At 28.2% G+C, this 27,891-nt stretch overlaps 2 protein-coding genes across 9 annotated transcripts in view; one reads left to right on the top strand and one right to left on the bottom strand.

The window, feature by feature from the left end:
* Positions 1-2,751: 2,751 nt before the first annotated feature.
* On the bottom strand, positions 2,752-4,451 carry LOC107441912 (calreticulin). Its single transcript, XM_016055320.4, has one exon. The coding sequence runs from the start codon at positions 4,308-4,310 to the stop codon at positions 3,096-3,098; it is 1,215 nt and encodes a 404-aa protein (XP_015910806.2). The 5' UTR covers positions 4,311-4,451; the 3' UTR covers positions 2,752-3,095.
* A 6,537-nt stretch (positions 4,452-10,988) lies between these two features.
* Positions 10,989-27,891, top strand: part of LOC107441910 (uncharacterized) — a 68,897-nt gene continuing 51,994 nt past the window's right edge. For 3 of the 8 annotated variants that reach the window (XM_087160782.1, XM_087160781.1, XM_087160780.1), the window contains exon 1: positions 10,996-11,130. Coding sequence is in view for 4 of the 8 variants with exons in the window: in XM_087160776.1 (XP_087016902.1) it covers positions 22,445-22,599 (155 nt within the window). In the remaining 4 variants the exon portion in view is untranslated. Of the gene's footprint in view, positions 11,131-22,211; positions 22,600-27,891 lie in introns of those variants that run through there. The other 5 variants (XM_087160779.1, XM_087160778.1, XM_087160783.1 and 2 more) reach the window with 4 other exon arrangements.

The following is a 27,891-nucleotide window of genomic DNA, read 5'->3' as shown; positions in this document are numbered from 1 at the left end:
TTAATGTTAAAAAAATACAATAAAAGATCCAAGTTATACTTTTTTAACAACAAAAGAAAAAACAGAAACTCGCAATCCTTATTTAGATTACAATATAGTGATTGTCTTCAAAAATGAATTATTAAAATCCATTAAAAAACTTAAACATTTTTATCTAAAAACCCAGAGAAATTTAATTTAAAATGAATTTAAATTTAGGGCACAAATTTCTTGCTAAAATAATAACATGTAAAACAAAGGTACATAAAAAAAATGCAACATTCTCCTTAGTATATCAACATTAATGATGCAGAATCGGAGCTAAGTGATAAGAGCTATATGGTAATAGATACCAATTATAAATTGTTCATTACTAAGAACAAAAGGATTGTTACAAAAGATAGTTAGATAGTTCTTAATATGCAAGTAAAAAATTAATCAAATTTCCTTTCTTTGCATAAAAATTTTATAAATTTATCTATTCAATAAATTAAATATTTATAAATTTGTTGTTTTCGAAGCAACAGTAAATATTTTAAATAAATATTGAAAATTAAAAATAAATTACTGATTTACTAGCCTTTAAACTAGTGTTTGGTTGATTGCGTACAAAAAAAAAGTCTACTAACTGTTTTCTGATAATAGCTAATAAGTTAGATTTTGCTTTCTAAATAAATAAATAAAAGAAGAAAGTTTGTTTTGTTATTTATTATCTTATTACAATAACAACTTGTAACTTGAATAATTAATCAAATTTAGTTATATACTTTATATTAGTAGAAATTATATATTAAGTTATTCTATAATAAATATGAATTTTAAATGCGAAAACATAACAGTTATAGTATTTTAATAAGTTTATAACATGCTTTAAAACTATTTATGAGCTAATTCTCATTATTTTGGAAACCATATGACTAAAATGTAGCTTTTCTTCACAAGAATTTAAAATACTAAAATCCAACTGGAATACATGAGCAAAAGATGATAAACATTATGATTCTCTTTAACAAGTAGGTATAATCAATATATAAGGATGTAGGTTAAATCTATGACTTTTTGGTACTTCTCTATTGGTTATAAAATCACCAATACAAAGACACTGAAAACAAGTAAATTAAACTTTTTTTTATTTAATTGAAGGTTATTCAAAAAAAAAAAAATTAAAATCGATACATTTCCTTACGCCAGCAAAATGCAAATGTACAGATTTCACAAAATAAAATTTTTAATTTTTTGATAAAAACAGCAGTTTCAGAAAATAGTTTTTTTTAAAAAGCAAATTATAAAATTTTCCTCTCTGCCTTTTAAAACTTTGTGGTACAATTGTCTCTTTTTTATGAGTTAGCAGTAGAAAATGATTGCATGCTATAAATTTATGTTTGAATACATATTTCTTTTTTTCATTGCTAAAAATCTTCGTCTTAATTTATACTTAAAAATATTTAATTTTTACAACTACTCAGTACTAACTGAGTACAACGTCAAAACTTGTCTGAATATGTTAATATTAAAAATCTGTTATTTTATCCCAGTATACTGTTATCTCAATATGCTAAGTGTGATGAGTACTTGGTAAAATACTAATTAAAATTATATTGTGTACATGTTGTGTTGATTTCTTAATTTTCAAAAAATAGGTACCTTTTAAAAAAACCTAGATAGACCCTTGCCTTTGTATGTGACAAGAAAAATAAACATGACTTAATATTTAGAACTTTTGCAGCATATTCTAACAATAAAATAGTTTACTAAATTGGGCTATGGTTCTATACTAATTAAGCATATTATTTCTTTACTCAAAATTTAAATAGGAATATCCATTATCATAAATTTTAAAAAAATCTAAGCGAGAATTAATTCATTCGTTAAAAGAAGTTTACATAATTATAATTACTAAAAATACTATTCTGTTACAGATATTCTCAAAAAATATTAAACTCTTACTTATTGTTTCTGACTACCTAAAGCAGTTTTGACATGGCTATGTTGGCTCACCTTTTTTACAGACAGGAAAATAAATTTTATTTTTTTAAAAAAATAGCATAAAAATATTAATACAATTAGCTTTAAAAAATAAACATCTTTTATTTATAATTCTTTTTATAATATAAAAGAAAATGTGATAAATCTGATATATGTTCAAATATTTACTTCTTTTCTCTTTTTATACATCATCTTATTTCAAAACTAAAATTGGATTCACATGTCTGTATATATGTGTTTGTATAAACATGGACAGATTAAAATGATAAAAAAAAAGAAAAAAATTTAAAAAGTTGAAGTAATTTTTATAAAGTAAACCTGCACTGTTAAGTAAATTCCTTCTTACGATAGAAACTTTGGTAGCTAAACAAAATTTATTTTGATTAGACCTAATATTAATAAACAAAGATTAGAACGATACATTAAATTACAGACAGTGGCATATATGAAATCTAAACAAAAATAATGAAACCAAATTTCATAAGTTCTAAAATTCACTAATCAATATAAACATTTGGCAAATTTCTTTGTTTATAATAAAATTTCATGTATTTCAGAATTTCTAATAAACTTGTTAATCTTTATAATAGCCACTTAATTATTTTCTTTCAAAAATTATAATAAAAACAATAATGTTATCACTAAAATATTTCTAACTGGTAATAAACCTTCTCTAAAATAAAAAAATCTCTGCAGTAAATTTAAAACTAAATGTTAAAAAAAAATTATTTGTCTGGTAATGTTCAATATATTCTTAAAAACTGAGAAAATTATACTCAACACCACTGAAAAATGATAACGAGATTTAATGAAGATTTCAATACATAAGTTACATGATATAAAGTAGAAAATTGTTGATCATGAGCTTGTGACAATGCAATAAATGCTAAGTTGTAACTATTCTCTCACTAGATAATCATAAAACAATTCAAACCAGTCACCAAAATAAGCACAATCACGTGTAATAAAAAGTGGATTTAAATATAACAAAAAGTTTAGTGATTTTGAATGAATTAATTTTTGGTCCTTGCATATGAAATATAAATATGAGCAGTCTTATGTTCAATGGCTTTTAAGAATGTCTATGAGTATTGTTTAGTTGTAATTCATTACATTTAAGAATAGGGAAATTAAAGTTCATCGTGGCTTTCAGCATCATTTGCATCCTCACTGGCATCTGGAGAATCAGGCTCATCTAATTCATTATCTTCTTCTTCCTCTTCATCATCATCCGTCTTCTTTACAGTGGCCTTCCTTTCTTCTTCATCTTGCTTTTCCTTCATCTTTTTCTCAGCTTCTTTAATAGCACCCCACGTATCTTGGCCATGCTTTTCAGCTTCACTTTCATCATCAGTAATCAGAACATTGTCAAAAATTGTTCCAGACTTTACTTGCCAGAGATCAAATCCAATTCCACAAACTTCATCATATTTGTAAAGGAATGGATCAGGTGCATATTCAGGATTATCAATCTCAGGGTGTACCCAGGGTCCTTTATAGTTAGGATTATCCAGTTGTCTAGGTTTCCATTCACCCTTGAAAGCTGGATTATTGATCTGTGGGGGTTCCCATTCACCATCCATCTCATCATCCCAATCTTCAGGTTTCACAGCATCGGGATCTGGAATGTATTCAGGCTGTTCCCAATCTTCTGGTTTCTTATCTTCAGGATCTTCAATTTTAGGATTGTCATCCCAATCCTCTGGTTTCTTGGCTTCAGGATCTTTTATTTTCTTTGGTGGAAGAAAATCCCAGTCTTTCTCAAGCTCACCACTTTCTACTTTTTCATTATCGATCTTAACAATGTAGGTATTATCAGGTTTAACGATCAAAGTGTATAAATGGGTATACACATCGTCCTTGCATCTGATCTCTTTGTTGATCAAAAGATTCTTGCCTTTATAATTGAAGATTACGTGTACCTTTTTAGTAACTGGTCCACAAATATCGGGTCCAAACATAATAAGATAAGGTGTTTCACCATGCATATCAGTCTGTTTTAAGCTACAGTCAAATATTTTGGCATAGCCACCGCCGCAATCAATGCTCTGTTCATGTTTGACAGTAAACTGGATCACTAATGTGTTGTCCTTATTGCTGAACGGTTCAAATTTCGTAGATAAGCCATAATGCCTAGCATCTTCAGAAGTCTGTATACCTTTGCTAATTTCAGGATCACCATAGAATTTACCATGAGTTAGGACAAATTTTCCCCATTCTTTTCCAGAATGTTCGGATTGAGTCCACTTTTTCTCCCACGTATCATCCGAAAATTCTTCCACGAAATACTGTTTGGCATGAGTTTCAAAATACAACAGAGAGATTACTAAAATTATTAACCTCATAGCGAATGCAGTAATAATAATATACCGCGATCACTGATCAGCAGTTAATTTTACAACCTAATAGCCACACAAAGTGAAACAGATACTGCACAATCACAAACGCCGACGATGCATTAGCGTTGTATATCACAGTGACAGTTAAAATATAGAAATATTTTAATTAAAAGAAAAAAATAATATTCTACAGTGTTTTTATTTTATTTTAATCAATTTAATTATTTTAGTTACAAACGTCAATAAAAAGAGAAAGTAGAAATGATTAATTTATTTTATCGAATTTAATTTATTTCTTGCCGAAACTTCGTAAATAGATAGCGTTATCTTGCGAGGAAAAAGTAAAGCTTTAGAAAAGGTCTTGATGAGTACAAAGCAAGCACATTCATAAGTCCCATAATGAACTGATCGTTAAAAAACCATTCTCAACTACTGTATTTCGCACAATTTCAATCACAGCTGAAAAAAATGAACCTGATTAAAGAGTATTTACGGCAGAAAATATTTTTCATCACTTTAGTTCTCATTCTCCCTCGACGACGATCGGAAGTGCGTGAACCACATTTAGTGAGAGTCTGAGAGTGGCTGTAGATCCCAGTAGATCACCGAAGTCAAGCATCACTGGCAGAGGTCAGTGAGTAAATGGATGAATACTCTAATCAGCTAGCGAAGGGACCGAGAGTGCACTTTATCTGTCCTCGGTTTGGAACATTCTCAGTTCATGCATTCAAAAATGTGATCATACGTCAACGTGAATCGTGCACGCACAAGCAATTCCTCAGACTAGTTTTTAAAAGGCCATTCACACTAGATGCACTCGAGAACTTGATTGGTGGAAAATACATACGCGTTAAAAATACGCCAATCATGCTTTTTCACAGTTGCGAATAAATTACATTCAGCGAGAACTGTCCTTTAAGCTTTCGCAAGTGCATCTAGGGCAATTGCATGTAGTGTGAATGCTCCCTTAAACTGCAATTTCAATTGTGCTCGAAAGTGATCGAAATATACAAGGCGAACGCGGTAAAGCCTCTTTGCTGCTGCTATTTGAACGTTTTTGTTTGCCTCTTTAGTGAGGTGGTCTCCGATGCAAGGAACAAAGTTCAACTGTTTCGTAACAAGCTCTGCGTTCTGAATGTTTGAGAACCGGAAAACCACTTTGCACTCTTCAGAACCAGTTATTTTGTATATTCAGAGCAAAGATGAGAACTTTTTATGAGATTGTCGGGAGGTGTGGTTGATGGAAGGGCCATGTGGTGAAGATCATTCGCCATCTGCTTGTGCTAGAAGTTGTATATCTCCATTCAAATGAAAAACACAGATTTTTGTAGACGAAGGCATTTTATTCAACATTTCTATTTCATTTCGGTTTTGAGAAACATGTTCATTTCATTAAACGGCTCATCAATGCACAAGAGCCTAACTGCACCACGTGCATGCTGGATCCTCCCTGTGTGCTCCAGGGAGTAGATAGTAATTTAATTTAAGTCATTTGAATAATAATTGTTTTCTTGCTGAATTTACCTGATGCATCAAATAATTAGGAGATAAGGAAAAACTTATTATGGTAAAAATCAATGATTAAACTCTAGAGCACACAGGGGGTAAAAAAAAAAAAATTATCCTGCTGCTTAAGAAAGCAACCAACTATTCGAGATCCACGGGGAATACTGGTCTATCTCCAAAAGATAGCGTCCCCTCCTTAGCGGTTGCAAGAATCTCTAAAGACGAGCTATGAGTCGAGCCCTAGAGATCCTGCAAAGGCAATGAAGAGGGCGCTCCTGTTGGAGACAGCCCAGTAGGAAAAGTAAACATTGTGGTGATCCCATGATCACACCACAGAGATAAAATATTAACGTTTTGGTTTTAAGCTCCATTAATAGTAAACTTATCTGCGAAACAAAACAAAATTGACCAGCTGTCCATTTCAGTTGAGAAATTTTTTCACCTCTCTTAACACAATTGTAATTACTATTGACATTAAGAACAGAGCTTTAATTAAATTTGAGCACTCCATCTACTTAGAAAGTAGTCAGAATTTCGATTGAAAAAAATTCCTATTTAAAATTCCAAAATAAATTCTAATTTTAAATGTCAGGAAACCATTGATATTTGTACTGTTTCCCAGCATTATGCCGCAGTTAAAATGAAGTATTGTAGCTAATCGAAAAATAGTCAAGATGTCAATTGACGGTATACGATAAATTTTTCTTGTAGCACTCAAAAAACGAATTAAACTTCTCTTGTATTTAAGAATCGAGATGCAGAAATAAATTTAGCTCATTATACGCTCAGAATATAGCTTGAAAGTAAATTCCGGTATTACAAAATTTATCATTATATTATCTATCGCTTAAAGCGATAAATAATATAATGATAAATTTTGTTTTTAGCGATCAGGAAATCATTGCAAACTTGTATTGTCATCAGGGACAAAGCTCCAGTTGCAGTTTGATTACTTTTCGTCGAAAAGTGTTCAAAATTTCTTTCAACAATATATCTAATAAGTGAAAATATGACAACAAATTCTGCTTGAATGATTGGAATTCTTGATATCATTCAACACAAAGCTTCAATTAAAATATTAGTACTCTAGCTATACTAAAAGTGATTAATATTGCAGCTGAGAGCAATTTCTTTTAATAATGTTATCACAATAAATTTTGCTAGTAATGGTTCTTAAAAAATTTAAACTTCGTATTGGCATCTTTCATGATCTCTAATAAAAATTGATGATATGATCTGACTGGATTTAGCCTAATTTTCTTCATTTAGTTATAGTTTTATGTTTTAAAATTAACACCAACAGAACAGGGGCAGTTCGAATATTATAATAGCACCTAAAGGGAAAGGGGTTTGTAATTTGCTTATTTTTCTAACAATGGCTATGAGCTATGCTTACGTAAAACATTAAAACCTCCCTATTTCCAAAATTTTCTTAAATTAAAAAAAATTCAGCTTGCAAAAAAAAAAAAAAAAAAAAAAACTGCTGGCAAGTGTTTTACATTGCCATGCTTGCTTAATTCTTGAATGACACCTAAGTCACATTTTCTTCTCTAGAAAAGAACAGTTTTAAGTGCTTCACTAATATTTGTGAAACTGTGTGATTAGATACTGTTTTCACTTTAAACAGCTAATTAGCTAACTAGTAAATAATTAACTAATAAACTAATTAAACAACCAAAATACAGCACGATTTCATAAAATCACTGCTAAAACAATTTTCGAAAATTTAAATTTATTATTGCATTTTAAACTTTTTTTTCAACGTTAAGACTTCAAGATTTATCTTGCATATATACCATTATTTATTTTGAATAAATAAGTTTGTAGTTTATCAAACTATTATTATTATTGCTTAGTACATAAATCTTCGATTCGGATATTTATCATCAATTAATGAATATTTATCATCAAAAAATAAATAGCTTAATACATATATTTAATTCTGCAAAAAATTACAAGAGAAACTTTTATTATTATTATATTTAAGTTATATAAGTAAAAGCTTCAAGCGGAACAATTATTTAAAACTTAAAAAGAAAAAAGAAAGATAAAAACTTATTAACTAATTTTAAAATAAAAATCGTTTTTCTGATAGCAATATTAAAATAATTAAAGTATATTCTTAATTTATAATTCTGATAAAATAATAACAACTCCAACAGATTCTTTTAGAAATTTCTCCATGATGCTTTTCAAAATCAAATTTGAAATCATGAATTCTTTTATCTTTAACTAAACTTTTATGAAGCTCTTCATAAAGAAACATCAATTACGATTTTTGAATTAAAAGATAGATTTAAAATAACTATAATGACTCTTTTAATGCAAAAAAGTAAGCATTTTCTTTCAACAGTTAAATTATTGAAAGACTATATTTTTTAAAATAAATACAAAATTTACCTTTCTGCGAAAATTCGAAGTATTAAAACTTCTTCTGAAAATTTTTTTATTAATGAAGAAATGCTTTTGCTGATCAAAATTGTAGTTTTAATTAGTAGTTTTTAACAGGAAGTAATTCTTTATTGTCACTGCTCCATTCCAAACTAAAATCTTAAATAGTTCTATAACTAAAAATCCTAAATAATGTTATAAAGTTAAAGTCGTCTGCTCAAAAAAAAAAATCGTCTGTTTATCGCTGTATAGCATATATATTTTTATCTTTCTTTAAGCAATTTCCATGTAAGGTAACAATATTAATTAATTTTCTAAAACTACTCAGAAAGAATAAATCATAACAATGTTTAAAAGATTTAATACGTTTCACAGAAAACGATAAAATAACTTATTTTTCTCTTTTCAGTAGAGATTTTTTTTCCAATGTAGACCTTAAATTTCTTTTTCTTCTAAATTTCTTCTTTACGTTGCTAGTACACTCTCGAATTTCCATTTTAAACTGCATAATCGCGCATTAACTATTCTATATTAAAGCAATTTAAAAAAAATTTTGTTTGTTCCTCAAAAAATTATTTATTTGTTTAAAGTAAGTTAAGAATAAGATGAGAATCGAACATTTTCTAACTTCACTTGTTCATCCACAATAGGTTTAACATTAATAATAAAGCAATGTAATTTTTTGTTAATTTTGATATAATTAATTTAGAATTATTGAAATAATTATAATTTTGAAAGTATTATTTTAGAGGATGAAAAGGTAAAATTATTATTTTCCCTAGTAGAAAAATAAATTGAAATGGAACAAGGATTATGTTACCTTTGTGTGAATGGCCTCCCATAAAGCTACAAAATCATTACCGTAAAACGTAATTATATATAAAACGAATTGATCTAAAAACTATAAATTGACTTTATTTACTTTATTTATATGGCAAAAAAGAGTTTGTTTTAATGATTTTAGTTTGGAAAATTAAGCATTTAATTTTGTTAAATGTGTTTTTTTCCCTGAACCAAGATCTAGCATCATTTCGGCATTTTCATCTAATGAATTATTTCTGCTTAGATATAATTTGAAATAAATGTTCTTTTTAAAATGTTCTTTTATTTCATATTCATATACTTTATTTATACGGAAAAAAAGAGCTTGTTTTAGGGATCTAAGTTTGGAAAAAGTAAGTTTTCTTTTCCTGAAACCAAGATCATAGCATCATTTCAGCATTTTCATTTTAATGAATTATTTCTGTTTAGATAAAATTTGAAATCAATGTTCTTTTTAAAAAATTTATAATTTCTGTTAGAAAAAACACTTTTAATATCATACTCAAAACTTCAATAATCAAGAAATTTTGTATAAAAAATATTTCTCTTTATACGTTATTTTAAGAGTATAATTCGGATTAAGAAAATTCAAAATAACTTTTAAACAGCTCGTAAAATTCAAACTTTTTCCAATCAACTTCATTTATCACCTTGTTTACTTACATTTATTATTACTTCTTTCTTCTTTAAATTTCATAGTAAGAAATTTATAGTCTAAACTATTTTCTTACTGAAATGAATAGACAACATTTCAATTTTAAAAAAAAAATTGCGGTTCTGTTTTTTGAACAAAAATAGCATTTTAATTACCTAAACTTTAACATAAAAATTATAATTTTTAAAAGTATTGTTTTGATTATTTAATATAATGCATTATTATTTGTAACTCTATATTAAAAAATAGTAAGAGCAACTGCCGCTTTTATTTTAGGCTTTCAACAAAACGTTGCATTTTGTTTCGCCGCTCAAAAACTATTCAACTTTTAGAAAACTTGCAATTATGAAGGTGTGTAGAAAACTTTCAAGGAGTACAGAAAAAGTAAATTTTTTTAACATTATATCATTATTTTAATATATAACCGTCGTTGAACAGCCGACCCAATTTTGGGTTTACGACTACTAATGTTCAACTCCGTAGCCACGCGATTTTGAACCCAAACCAGAAGACAAAGGAACTCCTGGATCAAGTGTTGAGGGAAATTTTCCTTTGTGGTGGACTAATGGATGGAACTAACATGCATTTGCGTTACATGGAGAGGAAAGCCACGAAACCCTTCCATGGTTAGCCTGACGGTAAGGGGACCCTAACCCATGATCCATCTACCACTGAGGATATTTTACGTCAGCACTGCGGTCTTTGCGTGCCGGATGTGAAATTCGTATCATCAGCAGCTGGATTTGAACTCGATTTTTTGGGTTTACGACTAGTAATGTCCATCTCCGTAGCCTTGTAATTTTGAACCTAATTTAGAAGAAAAGAGAACTCCTGGATCAAGTAGTGGGCGAAATTTGCCTTCGTAGAAGACTCTTTGATGGAACTATCCCGCATTTGTGTTACATTGAGAGGAAAGCCACGAAATCCTTCCACAGTTAGCCTGACGGCAAGGGGACCCTAGCCAATGATACGTCTACCACTGAGGATATTTTGCTTCAGCACTGGGGTCGCTGCAAGCCGGATGCGGACTTCGTATCGACCAGCCGTCACTGGAATTCGAACCCCGGTTCACCTCATAAACAATTATGATTGAAGATTATCATTTAAAAAACTGATCATTCGATCAAAAATTATAATGTATTACTTTTACTTCTGAATATACAATAAAACCCCTATGCCGACAACGTTTTTTTAAACATTGTAAAAAAAATCACTTTAAACCGATGTAATTAAAACACTTTTAGAAAAATGAAGCATGTAATTTGAACCGGAAGCACGTGACACCCGGCTTACTCATCGCGATAAAACACAGTTGACGAGAGATCGTTTTCCTGCAGTGGTGAGGCCCTTGGTATTATTTATCCAATTTACTCCGCTATGCAGCCTTTCTAACTGACTTTCAGTTTAGCTTATCTGGGAAAACACAATTGCTTATTTACTTTCCTTTCATTGGTAAGTTGTACGCTTGACTAACAAGTTTTGTATTCTAACTTAATAAATTGACAATTGATGTTATTTAAATTCATTTCCATATAAAAAGGGACAAATTTAAAGTAAAAAATATTTCCAAGAAAATATTTTTCTTTTCTTTTCATTTAAATGAAATTTTAATTTTTAGATGATCTTTCTCTTTATCATTTTGAATATATTAATATTTCAATTGTAAATTACTAATATTTTTCCAAAAAAAGAAATTTTTCGTTATTTAATAGATATCCCATTTAGCTGGACAGCAAAGGCTATTGCCCTTTGCCCAGTGATGGAATTGAACCAGTACGTACTGTTTTTTAAAATGTTCTGAAGTTAAATTCGGCATGAATAAAAAATTTTAACTAGTAAAACAAGACGAATCGCTTAAAAATTAGAAATTCTAATACGGGGTAGAATTAATTGTAATTTTCTGATAAGAAATCGAAACTGGAAGTGATTAACACTTATGAATTCTTTCCTCTTAACTGATTTTAATACATCAGTAACTTTGTTTATATTTTTTTATTAACCCTTTGATGCAGATTTTTTTATTAAACATATTTTTCTTACTTTTTTCATTATTTCGTATTAATTTAAATCATAAGTGAAAATATTATAGTTAGCATTTTAATAATTTATAATTATGAAATACTACATGAAACACCGGTGTCCTTTTCTGCGTTAAACCGTGTTCCAAGCCGTGTCAAAATTATTGTTTGGAAGTGAGCCGTGTTCCAACACGGCTCACTTCCAAACAATAATTTTTCAACTGAACAAATTTGCACTTATTTACAATTGTTTTGGATTGAAAAGAAACAGATATTCACAATTGATAAACTTTTTGAATATGATTGGAGAAAAAAATTTTTTTTTTATTTTATATTTTAGAAAAAATATAATTCTGATAACCTAAAAATTTTTTTAATAATCTATTCGACTGTTGTTTTAGAATTAAAAAATATCAAAATATATTTTTGCTTGTAGTTATCAGAAAATTTATATATAAAAGGGACAACCATGTCATCTGCGTCAAAGGGTTAGTCTTGCCTCTTTCCTTTGATTGTTTGTCTTTTATTTATGTTTTAATTTTTTATTTCTTTGTTTCTAGCTGTTTAATTTTCTTGACTTAAGCTCATAATGCAACACTTATTTTTTAAATAGTTTTTTATTGTTTGAATTATTTATTGATTATTCAATGTTATTTAGCCTCTAGCCGCTTTTGGCCTACGTGTGTCACAGTTTATCTTACCGTTAAGTACATCACAATTTGTTTTTGCTACACACAGCACGTATTATCTTGAATGATTTTTTTCTTCTATTCGGTAAAAAGAAAGTGCTTTTTCAAATTGAATTTTAACTTTTCTGCATCACGTGCGAGTGTCAGCATTAGTAACTGATTTAGTAATTTACCTTACGGTAAAAGAAGGCAGAATAACTTTCAGCATATCTCATTCGACCTCGGAGAGTTGAACATTAGTAGCCGTAAACCCAGGGGTCGGCTGTTCAATGACGATTATTAAATAAAATGTTTAAAAGAGATACTTTACTCAATCTGCTTCCTAAAAAGTATCTTCCTACCAGGAAAAAGCTCCAAGCTTTCTTTAGAAATAAAATTTTCTAATCGAATTTTGAAATAATTACGGATCCAGTTAGATTAAGATTATTGTTCCCAAACTATAAAAAAAGTTATTTAAATTTGTACTAATTGATTCCGAATTTTTTCTAAATAAATTTGAACCATTCCTAACAAGCACCAAACAACCAGTATCACTGTTCACATCTGTACAATTTTTTAAATCCATATAATTGTTGTTCCGGCTATAATTGTTTAGTTAGCAGAAAATTGGCGTGAATTCGCCGTTTAGTCTGCACCTAGGTTTCATAGTCAGTACTATTTTAATTGCTAGAAATATTTTTTTTCTTCTGTCTTTTGATCAGATAGTTTGTGAAATTCCATAGTCAGCACCATTCTAATTACTAAAAATGCATATATCATTTTTCATTTTTTTTTATCAGATTGTTTGTCATGTTAAACAGATTGAATGCATGGAAAGAAAAAGTTAGTAATTATAAATTATCTTATTTGATCAGTTCTATCTAAAGAAGATAAGCATTTAACTATTAACAACGAAGTAAGTAAGTAGATTGCAGTCAGATTCAGATAATAATCAGGTAAATTAGTTCAAACGTTTCCAGTTTAAAAGATAAAATTCTTTTTATTTACTTTTGGCTTAACAACATTCTTCAAAGAAATGTGATTACAAAACGTCAATCACATTTCGAACAAAAGGTGAACTATCATGTATTTATTTATGGAAGGTCGTTAAGATAATTTTTAAGTTAAGAGTGATGATTATTTTCTTCATAATACTTGCTTCTTCGACAAGGGTCGGATAGGGGATGAAGATATTCCTGCAGAGGGAATAATAAAATTCATGATGCGGTACTATAATTAAATTTAGCACACAAATTGAAAATTACTTATTTTCTTTTTAATAAAATTCTATTTTTCAACGAAAATATTTCTTAATTTTATAGAATGCAAAAGGATACTTACATTTTTAGAATAAAAAAGAACGTTTTTTTTCCTCTCTACGTTTTTACTTTATGTATAGATATTTAGTTTCTTAGTGTTTACAAGATTAGTATAAATTGAAAACTTACCATTGGCTGCAAATGAAAAACAGAAATGCAGAAAAATGTAACCGGTTGAAGCATATTTAACGTCCCTTGATGTAATTCAAACATTTATAAAGTAAAATTCACAATCCTTAAATCAAAATGGCTAAAGTCTTGAGTTCCATCTAAAAGTTATGGTTTTGATTTCAAATTTGACATTTGACTTAACGTTCGCAAAACGTTCAGTCATTGAACAAAATTCTCTAATTTTCTTTTCTTTTTGGCGGTTTTAATTTGATTTTCTTAGACATCAATAAAACTAGAAAAAAATTCGATATTTCTAAATATAAATGCCGACGCAAATGCCTTTTAAACTTGATATAGGTGACACATTCGTCCCGATAGAAAATTCCTGTCTTTAAAATTGGATTTACAATACAATATTGAGTTATTTTAAGCCGACAACTCACTAAATCATTTTACCCTACATAAAATCGATACCCATAACTGTAATCTGATTAGCTGTCAAGGCACACTTAACATCTGCAAAATTATGTTTCACGTTACTAAAACATGAGTTTTAATCGCCTTATTGCGTGTACCTGCCTACTGCTAGTAATGGCGATTTTATTTTATTTTTGGAAGGATTTTATTTTGGAAAAAAATTACATTTATAAGTCTATGTGTGTTTGTCTCTCTATTCATTCTACTCTAGCTATTAATATTATTCTAAAGCAATTATGAAGTCAGCCACCAATGTTATCGAATTTCATATCATAAAAGTTGTATGCATCCATAATGTGCCAAACTCAAGCTAAAAAAAAAAAAAAAAATACTTAAGATATGACGCATCCAAAGTAATGAAACTAAGCTTGTCGCAAAAGCAAAAGAGGGAATAAAAAGGTAAATAAGCTTAAAGGAGGAACACGAGGCGTGAAGAAGCACCCTTCAGAAAAAATAATATTCCAAATTACAATAAAAAAAATTTTTTTTTCATTAATAAGATAATTTTTGATTCACTTTACAAATAATAATAATTATTCGTTTCTAAACTTTGTCTTTTCTTGTATTAAAATAAATTTAATTGCAACGTGGTAAATCGGTAAGTGTTTACAATGTTTGAATATGAATGAATTTTATATCTTTTCTCAATTCCGTCTTTATAACCCAATTACGATTTTAATTATTAATTTAAATTAAAATATATGCATTGAAATATATAAATTAAAATAATTAAATTTAAAATGCATTAGTTAATATAAATTAAATAAAATGGATGATTTTAAATGCCCGAATAACTTTTTATAGGGTTTTCGTTTCATATTATAATTTACAAATTTTTTTGGTAAGTCTAACAAGGATACACTAATTAATCTTGCGGGGGAGGGGGGCATCTATGACCGCCACTGATTGATGTCAGGGTAATAGAATTCGAGCTTGAAAATTTATTACCATAACATGGTATTCACTGTGGAATTAATAACACAAGCTCAAATTTACTTTAAGAATATAGATGTTCGTCTTTCTGTTAACGTCATTTTTTATATTTTTAAAAATCTTTCTTTCCCCTATTATAAGAAACATGCAAAGGAAGAAAAGAGAATTTATATAAAATATAGATTTATTTTTTAACAAAACTAACACGTGAAGAAAATTATATTTTTGATAATTGACTAATGCATGCTAGATACATACAAAAAACTTAGGATGAACTCTTGTGGCTGTTTTTAAACTGATTTGTCTGTCTATATTTATGAAGAAGAAAAAATGCAAATAACTTTTAACATTTTTATAACTTTTGATTTAATGCCTGGTTTTTCTCATACAAAGTTGTGACATTTATAGTTAAAAAGGTTTCATGTACCATTTTTTGACTTGTTCAGATACTTCTATTTAATATTTGTAATCTCCACTCTCAAAAACTTATTTTTAATGTTTTTATGTACTATGATGAAAAACATCTTTTCCTTTGAAACTATATCAAAACTAAGCTTTTGTTGCATAAAAAATAAAATATAAACGTGTCAAATAAATCAGATACAAATTTACAACATTTTTCATTCAAACTTTTAATTTAAAGAGCAATTCTGCTTTATGGTTACATGAAAGTTAAAATCTGCTGTTTTATTAAATTTTAAATAGCTGGATTTGAAAAATAAAAAAAGCATGTAGGAGGAATCTTTTTATTTATTTATTTTAGATAACACTTGGAAAATAAATAGTATATTGTGGATCTAATTTATTGTTAAGAATTATTTCGAGTAAACCTGTAAAGCTTTAACTCATATCTACTCGTATCTTTAAGCAACTGTTCTTTTATCTACAGCTGTAAAATAATTTGACTTAATCGCGATAATATTTTAATTTTTAAACAAAGGGCGAAAGTACAGAGTAACTATGTTAGTGTGAAGTTCAGAGTAACTATGTAAGCGTAAATTGTACCAGTAGAAATGTGTGTGTAATGATTATTTAGTACGTAGATGAAAGTTACGACAGCAGGAATTATTTTAGTGCTGTAGAATGTTTTTTAGTGAAATCACTTAAAAACTTCTGTATTGAGCTTTTTCCATATTGGAAAATCAGGAAAAAATTCCTTAAGCATGCAGAAATAATTATGACACCAGGCCAAGTTGTTATAATTTTCGCACATTTGTAAGAAAAATAAAACGAGTTTTTTCCCTTTTAAAAATTTACGTCGTCTTAAACCCTTTTCGAAAAAGAGAGGCATAAATCTGGCCATTTTAAATTTGAAAATATTGAAACCACGAAATTTAAAGTACAGTCGAACTCGTTTATAATGAGCTCGGATTTAACGAGAACTCGGATTTACCGAGGGAAACAAGAATATTTGGTTGGATCAATGTTAAGTCTATGGAACAGAAGTCGCTTTTAACGAGCAAGACCCGGTTTTAGCGAGAAATATTTTTCCGGCTTGTAATCTTTTTTCTCATCTTTCTAGTCTTTCTGTCTTATCTTTTTTTTCAAAATGATAAGAAATGTGCGCGAAATAAAAAAAAACGCGATTAAATTAATTAATGTAATTAAAGTAAGTAAGTATTAATTCAATTTTAAGTAAATTCAATCATTTGACCTCCCAAGCCCTCTTCTGGTTGCACACCTGTCTTAAGTACCCGTTTATTACGAGCACTCGGATTTAACGAGTATATGTTACGGTCCCTTTGTGCTCGTTATAAACGAGTTGGACTGTAATAGTTTTTACGTCTTAAAATATACGATTTTAATCAAATTATAAAAAATGAAAAAATCAGAGATGTACGGAGCGGGAAAAAAAGTGGATAACTCTGAATAATTTTTGATTTAATGATCTGATTTTGTTTAAAGTTTGGAGCACTTAATTTTCATTGTATTTTTGCTTATTTCATCATATCTCGAGAACTTTTTGAGTCAATTGAAAAAATTTTGCACATTATTATAAAATGCGTTCATCCAAAGATAATTCAATGCAAAAAATAACTTTTAGTAAATATTTATTGTTGTAATAAAATAAAAACACTTTACGGATCGCAATATCTTGAAGATGCTTGCCGATTACCACATTTCTAATGACTTTACTTGACTATAAATTTGGTTCAAATTTTTTTTCTCCTCCCACCAAGGGTATATCTAAAAAATAAATAAAAAGAAGGAATGAAAAAAATATAGAGAAATCTTGTTATAGTTGAGAGCTTTAAGGTTGCGTAAGGAATATCTTCATCGTTTTTTCAGACCATATGTCTGCCATATCATTATTATTGATTTACTTACTAACCTTTGTGAGTGATCTTTGTATAAACAGAGACTTTTTTTTTCAATCAGCATAGGCGTCTTTTTTAATTTTTTTTTATTCCTTCCTGATTTTACTTGTTGAAAAAAAAACACGCTATGGTATATTGATTTTTCGGGCGTTTTCTGCGTCATGGTTCATATATCTGAATGAGCACTATTCCTGAGCTGTGTCCACCCATGACTCATATATCAAGTAAAAAATCGTTTGCAGCGGATGCGCATTTTATTTCTTTGCCTCAGAATCAAATAAAATAACTTCCCGTTATGTTTGGAGTCTGATTCTACTTCCTTTACCTGCCTGCACTAAACAATGAAGATTTACTTGAATATTAATTTCCTATTAAGTTACTTACCAATATTTTGGAATGCTTTTGATTAAATATATTTTATGAAACTTAGTTAACAAATTTCATTTTTAAAGTCTTAAATATTTAAGAAAAATTTCGCTAAGCTATTCTAAACATTTTGGTTAGGTTTGAAAATTTTTCAAACAATACTTAAAACCTAAAAAATTAGAGTTTTGTATTTTTCATAAAATGCATTTCAGTGAATAAAATATAATAAAAGTATATCGGCCATTCCGCGCTGGAAAGACAATTAAGTACAAAAATTATAATTTGTAGTAATTTTCATGAATATGAATAAATTATTTTTATGTATTGAAATTATTATTATGTGTTCATGAATATGAGTAAATTATTTTTATTATCAGAACATAAAAATAATTTCAGTCTACTCTTTTCTCGGTAGTGATATTTTTTACTGTTTAGATTGTCTTGTACCATTTTTTTTTTCACAATTTGAAAATTTTATCAATTACTGGATTCCAAACTCTATTTTTTGTTTCTTACTTGTTTTCTTTCTTTTTTTTTTTTTTTTTTTTTTTGAAGATGCTTGAAAAGTAACTATTTTTTCATTGAACATTGAAAAATGGACTTGTTTCTAGTCTTAAAATTATTGTTTTTATTCACTCGTAACAATATTTGTAGTTTTTGTAATCCTAAAAAAAAGAATGGTCCTCTTCGTAATAGATATCGCGGTCATTTTTTCGAAATTTGAAAATTTTATCGATTTCTGATTTCCAAACTCTTTTTATGGTTACAATACGTGCTTGCGTTCTTTAGGTTTTTTTTTTTTTTTTTTTTTTTTTTTTTAAGACATCTGGAAAGTGAATATTTTTTCGTTGAAAAGTGGAAATTTTTTAGTCTTAAACGTCATTATGGTTTTTAGTCACTCGTAACAATATTTGTAGTATTAGTAATCCTAAAAAAAAGAGTGGTCCTCTTCGTAATAGATATCGCGGTAATTTTTTCACAATTTGAAAATTTTATCAATTACTGGCTTCCTAACTCTTTTTTGGTTACGTGCTTGTGGTTTATGTTTTTTTTAATTTTTTTTTTAAGACACTTGGAAAGTGACTATTTTTTCATTGAAAAGTGCAAATGTTTGTAGTCTTAAATGTCATTATAGTTTTTATTCACTTGTAACAATATTTGTAGTAATAGTAATCCTAAAAAAAGAGTGGTCCTCTTCGTTATAGGTATATATCGCGTCCATTTTTTCTCAATTTGAAAATTTCATCGATTAGTGGTTTCCAAACTCTTTTTATGGTTACGTGCCTGTGTTTCAATTTTTTTTTTAAGACATTCGGAAAGTGACTATTTTTTCATTGAAAAGTATATTTTATTCACTTCTAACAATATTTATAATATTTGTAATCCTAAAAAAAGAGTGGTCCTCTTCGTAACAGGTATCGAGGCAGAGACATATTGCTTGAAGAGAATTTTTCTCACAGGTTTTTGAGAATGATAACCTACATTAAACAAAAAAAAGAAACAAAAAAAGCAGGTGTTCTACTGGTCATCAAGAATGCGTCGTGATACTTACCAATGGTGTTTTATGATTAACTGCTGTTTACATCACGAAAATAAATAAATAAAAGATTAAAAGAAAGCACGCTTAGAGCATGGGAGTGTCCGATGGAATTATGAACTGACAATGATCGTGAAGAAAATAATAATACATTATCATCCACATTTTTTGGATGTATTATTTCTATATCTTTTTAATCTTTATCAAATAAATGCTTTTATATAAATAAATACATCACATTATTCTTATAAAAATTAGTATTTTTAATCAGATTTCTTTTTAATTTCATCTTACTGCATGTAATGTGTTTTAAAAACCTTTTTTTCTATTTACTGAAAGTTTACATTGAATTTTTATAAAACGAATAATAATTTATATTCGATTAAATGTTGAGTAATCGGAAAAAACAATTTGATATTTAATTTCAAATTTAATTTGTCGTTCAACTCCTCTCCGTTACCTATGACAATGAAACCGTTTGTGATTTTTTTTTTCAGTCTCGCCTTCCTCAGTAGTGATTCGAAAGATTTCGATATCTTTTTGATGCCTTCTGCTCTTAAATATTAATTTGTGATCCCTAATGTGTTATACATTCCATTCAAATTGATTGGGAAAAAAATCTAGAAATACAATAATGTTCGCAAAACTATTTTTATATTTCTATATGAATACTTATTAATTTAACACCGTTCCCACGAGCCTTAAATTTTGATATGAAAATTATAAATTTTTCTGTTATTGTATGTTGTCGAATAATTTGTCGAAATGTCTATGTTTGTACTATTTTTCTTTGTTACCTCATTTTATTAAAGCCGCTGGACGCGTTGATTGGCTTGACTAAAAATCTATTTTAATATAATGATCATAAAAGGAATAAAAACATTTTATTCAGAAATAATATCACTGTTAAAAAGTTCTTATTTTTTTTATTTTTTTAGCTATTAAAATAAATTATTATGAAATATGTACTCATTTCTTACTGTTCTATTTGTAAATAGTAAAACCAATATAAATCATATATCTGATGCTAAATTTACACTGTTGGAGTGTTCTCACTCCTTCATGATAAAATAAATAAATAAATATATAAAATTAAAGGAAAAAATCCTGGCTGAGTCCATACAAAATCCATTTGAATTTTATTTGGTATCACAAATATATTAAATCATAAAAAAACAAACATTATCAAAATCTAACGATTTAATGGTGAGAAAGGTGCGACTAAAAACATCAAAAACTGTTTGATTAGCGGAGGAAACTGAGAGCAAACAAAAGACGTTTATTAGAAACACCTCCAAGTTTCATTGAGCAATCTAGTAAAATGTAATGTTTTTAGTCCCACTTTTATCACTAGTGATTTGTAAGATTTCAATGGCTTTTTTGTTTTTTCATCTATGAAATATTGATTTGTGATGCGAAGGCTTTTATTACTACAGTTTAGACAATGATTCTAAGAATATGTTTAAGGTTAGCCTTAACGGTTGACGGAACTACCCCCCTATATCCTCACTTCACTAGTGCTTCGAGCTGCCCTTTCTTTTATCTGAAAACTAAAATATTATGTAGACCCATGGCTTGATTATGAATCTGCACAATACAGTGGAAAATAATTCTAACATTAATCATTATTTAGCTGAAATCGTCACTACAACTTGCATCCCTTACAATAAATTAAACAAAGAAAAAATTTAAATTTAATTTGTTCAATAATGTACCAATCAGGTTCGAAGCACACGCGTGACGTCGCTTGCAGGTATCCAGTTAAATCTGATTTGAAAAGTGATTCAGTGTGATAATAAACCTAAGCCTTAAAGCTGTAACATTAACACGCCACGCACATTCACGTGATTCGACACAACCATGAAATTAATAGCTAATTTTGAAATTATAAGAGCCATTGTAACTGTGAGTTTTAGATTTTGTTCTAAAAAAAAAATCTGGGTGCTGGGTCGAACTGGTCAGGTCATTTACCTGAAATGGCAGCGTCATTTGGGCTGCTACTATATGATGAGCCCTCATAGAAAATGCATCCCGGGATCTCATGACCATTTAAAAAAAAATAGCATCTAAAAGTTTTTATAGTCCAAGAACATATTTTATTATAATAAATTGTCCCGCAGTTGACTGATCGCTAAGACACGGTTCCCAGCAGATCACCGAAGTCAAACATCAGTGGCTGCGTTCAGTTTGCTAGTGGGTGACCACTTGGATCAGTCTGCATAGGGACAGAGGGTGTGCGATATTGGATCTCGTTAAACTGTTCTACCGTAAAGTGCTCGACTTCGCGTGCAGGTCGTCGCGCTACCGAAGCGGGGGTGCCATCCCCTCTGCAGAGGATCAAAATTGTGATGGCATGTCTTCAAATCATCCTCAGGCATGGTTCCCAGACCGTCGCTAATAGCCCATTGAGCAGCTCCAGTGCTATTTACACGAACTACAACAATATTATAATAAATTGCATTCTTAGCATTGTGGTTAAAATATATTTATATAAAATCTTTAAAAAAGAATCAGTTCAAGCTATAAAAATTCGCCTCTATTAAGCGTATCGATCGCTATTAATTATTTATATGTGTATCAAGCTCTAAAGAACGTCCAGAGTCGGAGTAGAAGATAGCTACTGTCGACTTCACAGCTCTGTTGACAACTCAAACACGGAGATCAGTGTATGGAACTCGACGTCCTCGGTGGTAGGTTCTTTTCAAATCAAAAACCGTTCTTTTTCTTTATACCTGTTACTTTATAATATCTGTTAACTGGGGGTAAGTAGTAACTGTAACCAAGTTGTAAATAGAGGTTGGGCAATCCGTTGATCTGGTTTTACTTTCATCCTCTCCTCAGATCGTCCTGTTTTCAAATTTTTGCGGATTTCAATTTGTTTACTCATTGATATATATAGAGAAAATTATTGTCGTGTAGGTGTTTAATTCCGCTGGTTTTAATTAAAAAAATTTCATAATTTTGTTGTGTTACATACAATTCGATATTGTTTACATTTGGAGTCGATGTTTCTTTTAAAATGAGAAAATCTTGTTGTATTGAAGATGCTAATTTTACTCCAAAAAATTCGTCATGCTCAATGGTTTTAAGAAGTGCTTGTTCACATGGTCATCATTCTCATAAGACTTTAGCTGTCAAAAATTCTGGAAATCAAGAAGTGAACTGTTTGGATAAGTAAATATTCTTTTTTTATTCACTTTTAGAAATGATTTAATATCGTTTGTTTGTAAACAATATTATGAATCCTTTACTCACGGATTATAACTCTTTCACAGAGAAGATTCATGCTCAATGGGATTTTATTTTTTTGTTATTTCCTTTATTTACTCTCCGTTATAATTATCATATTCGACATTTCGCTTAATTCTTCAATAATTAACAATGAAATGTTTACACTGAATAAAATTTTATGTAACTTTTTTGGACAATGCCGTAGAATTAAACTTTTGGTTACTGTGGAAAAACATCATTTACTATATTGTTTAAACTGCTTATTGTGTTCACATTTACTTTTTATTTATCATTTTACTTTTTTCATTGAATGACACTAGTATCACTATCACTTCTCTATTCTATCTCTTGTTCCATCTTTTAACATTTTACTTAAAAATATGTAATGATTCTTATAAGTTATCTTTCAATCCATTAAATAAAAATAGTGTATTGTGGTTTGAGGAAGACTATCCTATAAATACCTGCACCAGAATGGTCAATGGCAATAATGCGACAACTGAAAATGGCATGTCATAAAATTATTAATATCTGGGTGATATTTCTAGCCAAGGTGCCATTAGGCTTTTTAACTTGCAATTTTTTGAAAAATATATGTGTATTGATGTGTTCATGGTAGATATGAGTTTTTTCCTTTGAGTTATATCCCTTCTGAGATATTTTTTCTTTAAGTTTTTTGTGTACCATTGCCTGGTTAGCACAGAAGTTTGTCGTTTTTTTTTTTTTTTTTGAATCTCTTATATCGATTCAGAAATCTTCCCTATATCAGCCTCAATATTATTACCGCATCTGAGCGTAATAAATATATATATATCTTTAAATTTATTCAGTCAAATATAAGCATCCATAGCAGTAACACTTTGTCAATTGATATTTTAATATTAATTAAGATACCTTGGTCGACTCGGTCTATGTGCTAGGCTGTTTGCTAATTACCTGATTTAAACACTATTGAGTAATTTTACCATGGTTTCCTTTGTAAATTGTGAAGCCTTCAGGCCGAATTGAACATTAGTCACAGATTGTGTTCTAATTTGACGCTTTAAAAAATTCTTGCCATTTGTTTTTATGGAATTCACAGGATTTTTCGATCACACATGAAATTAAAGTATTAAAAGTTTCCGGTTTTACGAGATTAAAAAAAAATTTGTTTATTACAGAATCAAGCAAATTATATTTTATTATTTGATGGATATATCAGAGTTCTCCCTAGGAATTTAAAAGGGCAGGGAGCTTCCTCATAGAAAAAGGCAATTTGATTTTTAATACTGTTAAAATTTATCAAAATGTGTAATGAATAATTTTTTAATTGCCCTTGTATACTATTTTATGTATTTGTAAGTAATTCTCACTCATTATCAAAATAAAATAAAAATTTGTAGTTTGTAAGAAAAGGCATGCTAAAAGACAATCACTGTGCACAATATTTTTTTAAAAAAAAAGGTATATATAAAAGAAAAAAATTATTAATTGATGAACATCTTCAAAACTTTTTTCTATAATTTAAACTGAAAATTATGAAAAAAAAAGGAATTACAGGTGCATTAAAAAGTGGTATTTATTTAAAACATAATTTAAAAATTTAAAATCACTTACAAATTCATTAATATCAAATTCATTAATCTTCTCATAATCTGTAAAATTAATTAATCTCCGCAAAAAAAAAAAAAAAAAAAAAAAACAGATGAGAATAATCCTAATAAAATTAAACCTATAGATATAAATAATTTTATCAGTGTGTATTTATTATATTAGTTAAACAGTGAATTAATTTCTTTAAAAATGGAATATGAATAAAAGGGCAATGTTTTTAAGGGATGGCAGCTTATTTTTACCACATAAGAGCATCAAAAGGCTAACTGGGCTGCCATTCGAAAAATGCTTAGGGAGAATACTGGTTCTATTTTATGCTGCAGAATATGTTTGCTAAATTATTATCTATTTTATCCATAATGTAGTTTAATAAGTTGATAAATTTTTTAATTATAGTTGATAAAAAAAAAATTTCTCTTGTCACAACAGTAACCCAGTAGATACTTTTACTAATTTTAAAAAAATTATGTCTACTGCTTTAAAAAACATCAATTTATAACTCAGCCACTCGTTACTTTATAGTTTTCAACTAATAATTTCCGGATTGACATTTCTATAACAGTTTAAACGTTTGTATTGGGGTCGTGTAATCCTTAAAGGGAATACGAGGATACCATCTTCGTAACTGTAAAGTGAAAACAGGCGATAGTTTTACTGTATAGTCATTTTAATCATCGAACAGTTTTTAAAAGTGGCAAAATTTACATTTTATTAAACACAGTACATTTTTTCTCTATATTTATATTAACTTTCTTAAATTGTCTATCTTTTATTTTCTCACCTTTCATTGTTACTATTTAACTCATAGGCAGTTTAGCAAAGTTGGGAGAATGTTTCTCCTTAATGCCCTATTTCCCTATCTAATAACTTAGAAAAACTGAATATGCTATGCGGAGAAAAGTGCAGGTTAAAATACTACTTTTTTATGTGCAGAACCGTCAGTGGGTTAAGATAATTGAGTTATAATCTTCTGACTATCTACACAATAAATAAATGAACTCAAAAGTAAAAAAAATAAATCATATATCTGATAGGTATATTTTATTCCTGTTTTTTAAAGTAAAGGTGTTTGATAAGATGGCTTTTTTTTTTCTCTTTAAAATTCCGTACAATTTTATTGTTATAAAATAATGTTTTTTGTAGTTTTATTATGCATTTTAATAAATAAATGATTTTTTATTTTGAGCTGAGATTACTGTATTTATTTGCTAAATTTTGTAATTTTTCTCCTTTCAGCCAACAATAGTGACTTGTAATAAATACTTTTTCCAATATTGATGTTCAGGTGCTATAAAAAATCAATTTAGTCGAGGTAATTTTTTTTATTAAAATATATTGATTAAAAATTATTTTTATGCCATGCAATTTTTTTTCTTTATTATCGAATTATGAATTTAATTTTATGGAGCTATTGTAAATTAAGTTATGGTTCTTATGTTCTCTCATTTATTCATCATTACATGGTCAATTAATAATTATTGTTTATTTCATAGGCCAATGTTTATTTCAGCATGGTTTCATTCATTGCTTTTTTCATTTGATATTCAAATTGGGCAACTGATGTCATGCTTCTCAGTTGATTTTGAGCTTAATGGCATAAGCTTGAATCAGCTAGAATATTCAATATAAAGAATAAAATGATATTATTCATTGGAAAAGTATAATGGAAGCAATTAAATGCAATTAAAACTATAGATAACATGATTCAGGTGGTCTTTTTTTTCTTTCAAATGAAGATGAATGCTGAAAACTTGAAATTTCTTATTGTTTGTCTTAATCAGGTTCAAATGGCAGTCTTTTAAGATTTACAATTTCTTTTATTCTTTATTACCAGTTTGTATCATGTGTTGGCCTCATTGATGGACATTCTACTGCCTAGATGCCATAAAGTGTTTAATACTATAGCCTTGAATCTAAAAGTTCATAAAAAATAATTTAATATTTTATAGGAATAAAATGAAACAAAGTAAATTTAAAAGGAATAGCAATTAAAACAAAATTACAAAATCGTTATTTTTTTCTTCTTTTTTCTTTTTTGTAACTGTTGGACTGAGCTTCTTCAATTGAAATTTCGACCACTCTTTAACTAGCCAAAGCACGTAAATCTGTTATGGAGTACTCTGATTGATAACATTATGAGTTTAAACTATTTCCTGACTGTTGCGAGTAGAAAATGTCATCAAACAGAATTTTGATCTCTTTTGGAAGTAAACAAACTGACATAAAACTAATAAAATAAAATTTTAATGAACAGTTTTATTGCAGCTGACAAAAAACCAAATATAATTTTATTTTTGTCAGTTTTGAAGCAAACTTTTGTTGAAAATTTCTTCACTCTCTTCCCATCTTTCGAAACTTATGTGCCCCATGTTTTTCAGATCAGCCAAATTAAAATCTTTTTTAGTCTACTTGAAGAAAAGTGTAGTTTTTTTTTTTTTTAAAATTTATTTTATGGAGTATGGTACCTAAAAAAAGAAATTTTTAAGTAATTAGGCTGAACCTAACTTTATTAAATAAAAGCTTTCTCTCAATAGATATTTAATCTAATTTAATGAAGGTTGTAGATAGTTTATTTAAGTAATAAAAGTGTAATGATAATTTTTAAATTATTGAAGAAGTAGTTATAAAAATTTTTGTTTTATCATTCGAGTTTTTGCCATCATTATCAAAGAATAATGATTATTGAAAAATGGTTTTATAAAATTGTTTTGAGACAATGAGTAATATTATTGTTTAGTGAAAGTTTTAAATATCTGTGATAAGTTTTCAAAGTCTTGCTGTCAAGAGAAGTGAAAGATGCAAAAATAACTGTAAGAGGTTAAATTTTCTACCTATTTAAATTTGTAATCAAAATTATTCACTCCTTTTCTCACAATTTCTATTAAACTAATCCTCAAATGTAACAGTTAAACATCTTCCATTGTTTTTAAAGATTTAAAATGCATGGAAAAAAAGTTAATACTACTTGTCCTGCTCCAGGAATTGGAGTTGTCTGATTTCCTAATTGTTTATTTTTCCTATGAGTCTCTATATTTAAAAAAAAAAAAAAAAGCAATATTTTGCCTTATTTCTTTTTCTTAATATAAAGTTTCAATATCAGAATTTTTGGTACTTCTATGAAATGCTGCATATCAAAAATTTACAAGTTTTCTAAATCGAGAAGTAAAAAAAAAAAAAAAAAAAAACAGAAGAAAAAAATTCTACAACAATGTTGTTTTTATTGAGATAAAACTCGTTCTCATAAATAAGGAACGGATTCGATTCATAAAAGTGGATTTTTAAATAGGTGTCTTCATTAAAAAAAACAAACTTACTTTTCTTCTTGTTAGGCTCTGGTTAGTTTCAATGAATGATTAATTTAATTTACCCACTAATATATTGAAAATTGCTTATTTTAATTAGAGTAATAATGATTTTTTTTAATCTACTTATTTAATGTGCCAATAGCTTATCTTGCTTGTGTTCAAAATTTAAGATATTGAATTGATTACTTTTTCCATTAAAAGCATGCTATAAGTGATATAAAGACAGAAATTTTCTTTCAAACTTTGTTAAAATATAATGAATTAAAAATATTTTTTTTTATTTTTTATTATAAGTTAAATAGGGCTAATTAACGTAATTTCGAAAATTGTCTATTCA

This window comes from Parasteatoda tepidariorum, chromosome 4 (assembly GCF_982258835.1).
Source record: "Parasteatoda tepidariorum strain Cologne lab strain chromosome 4, Ptep-v5.0, whole genome shotgun sequence".
Lineage (NCBI taxonomy): Eukaryota > Metazoa > Arthropoda > Arachnida > Araneae > Theridiidae > Parasteatoda > Parasteatoda tepidariorum.
Note: the sequence above shows the minus strand (reverse complement) of the source record. Positions and strands in the feature narration are given on the sequence as shown.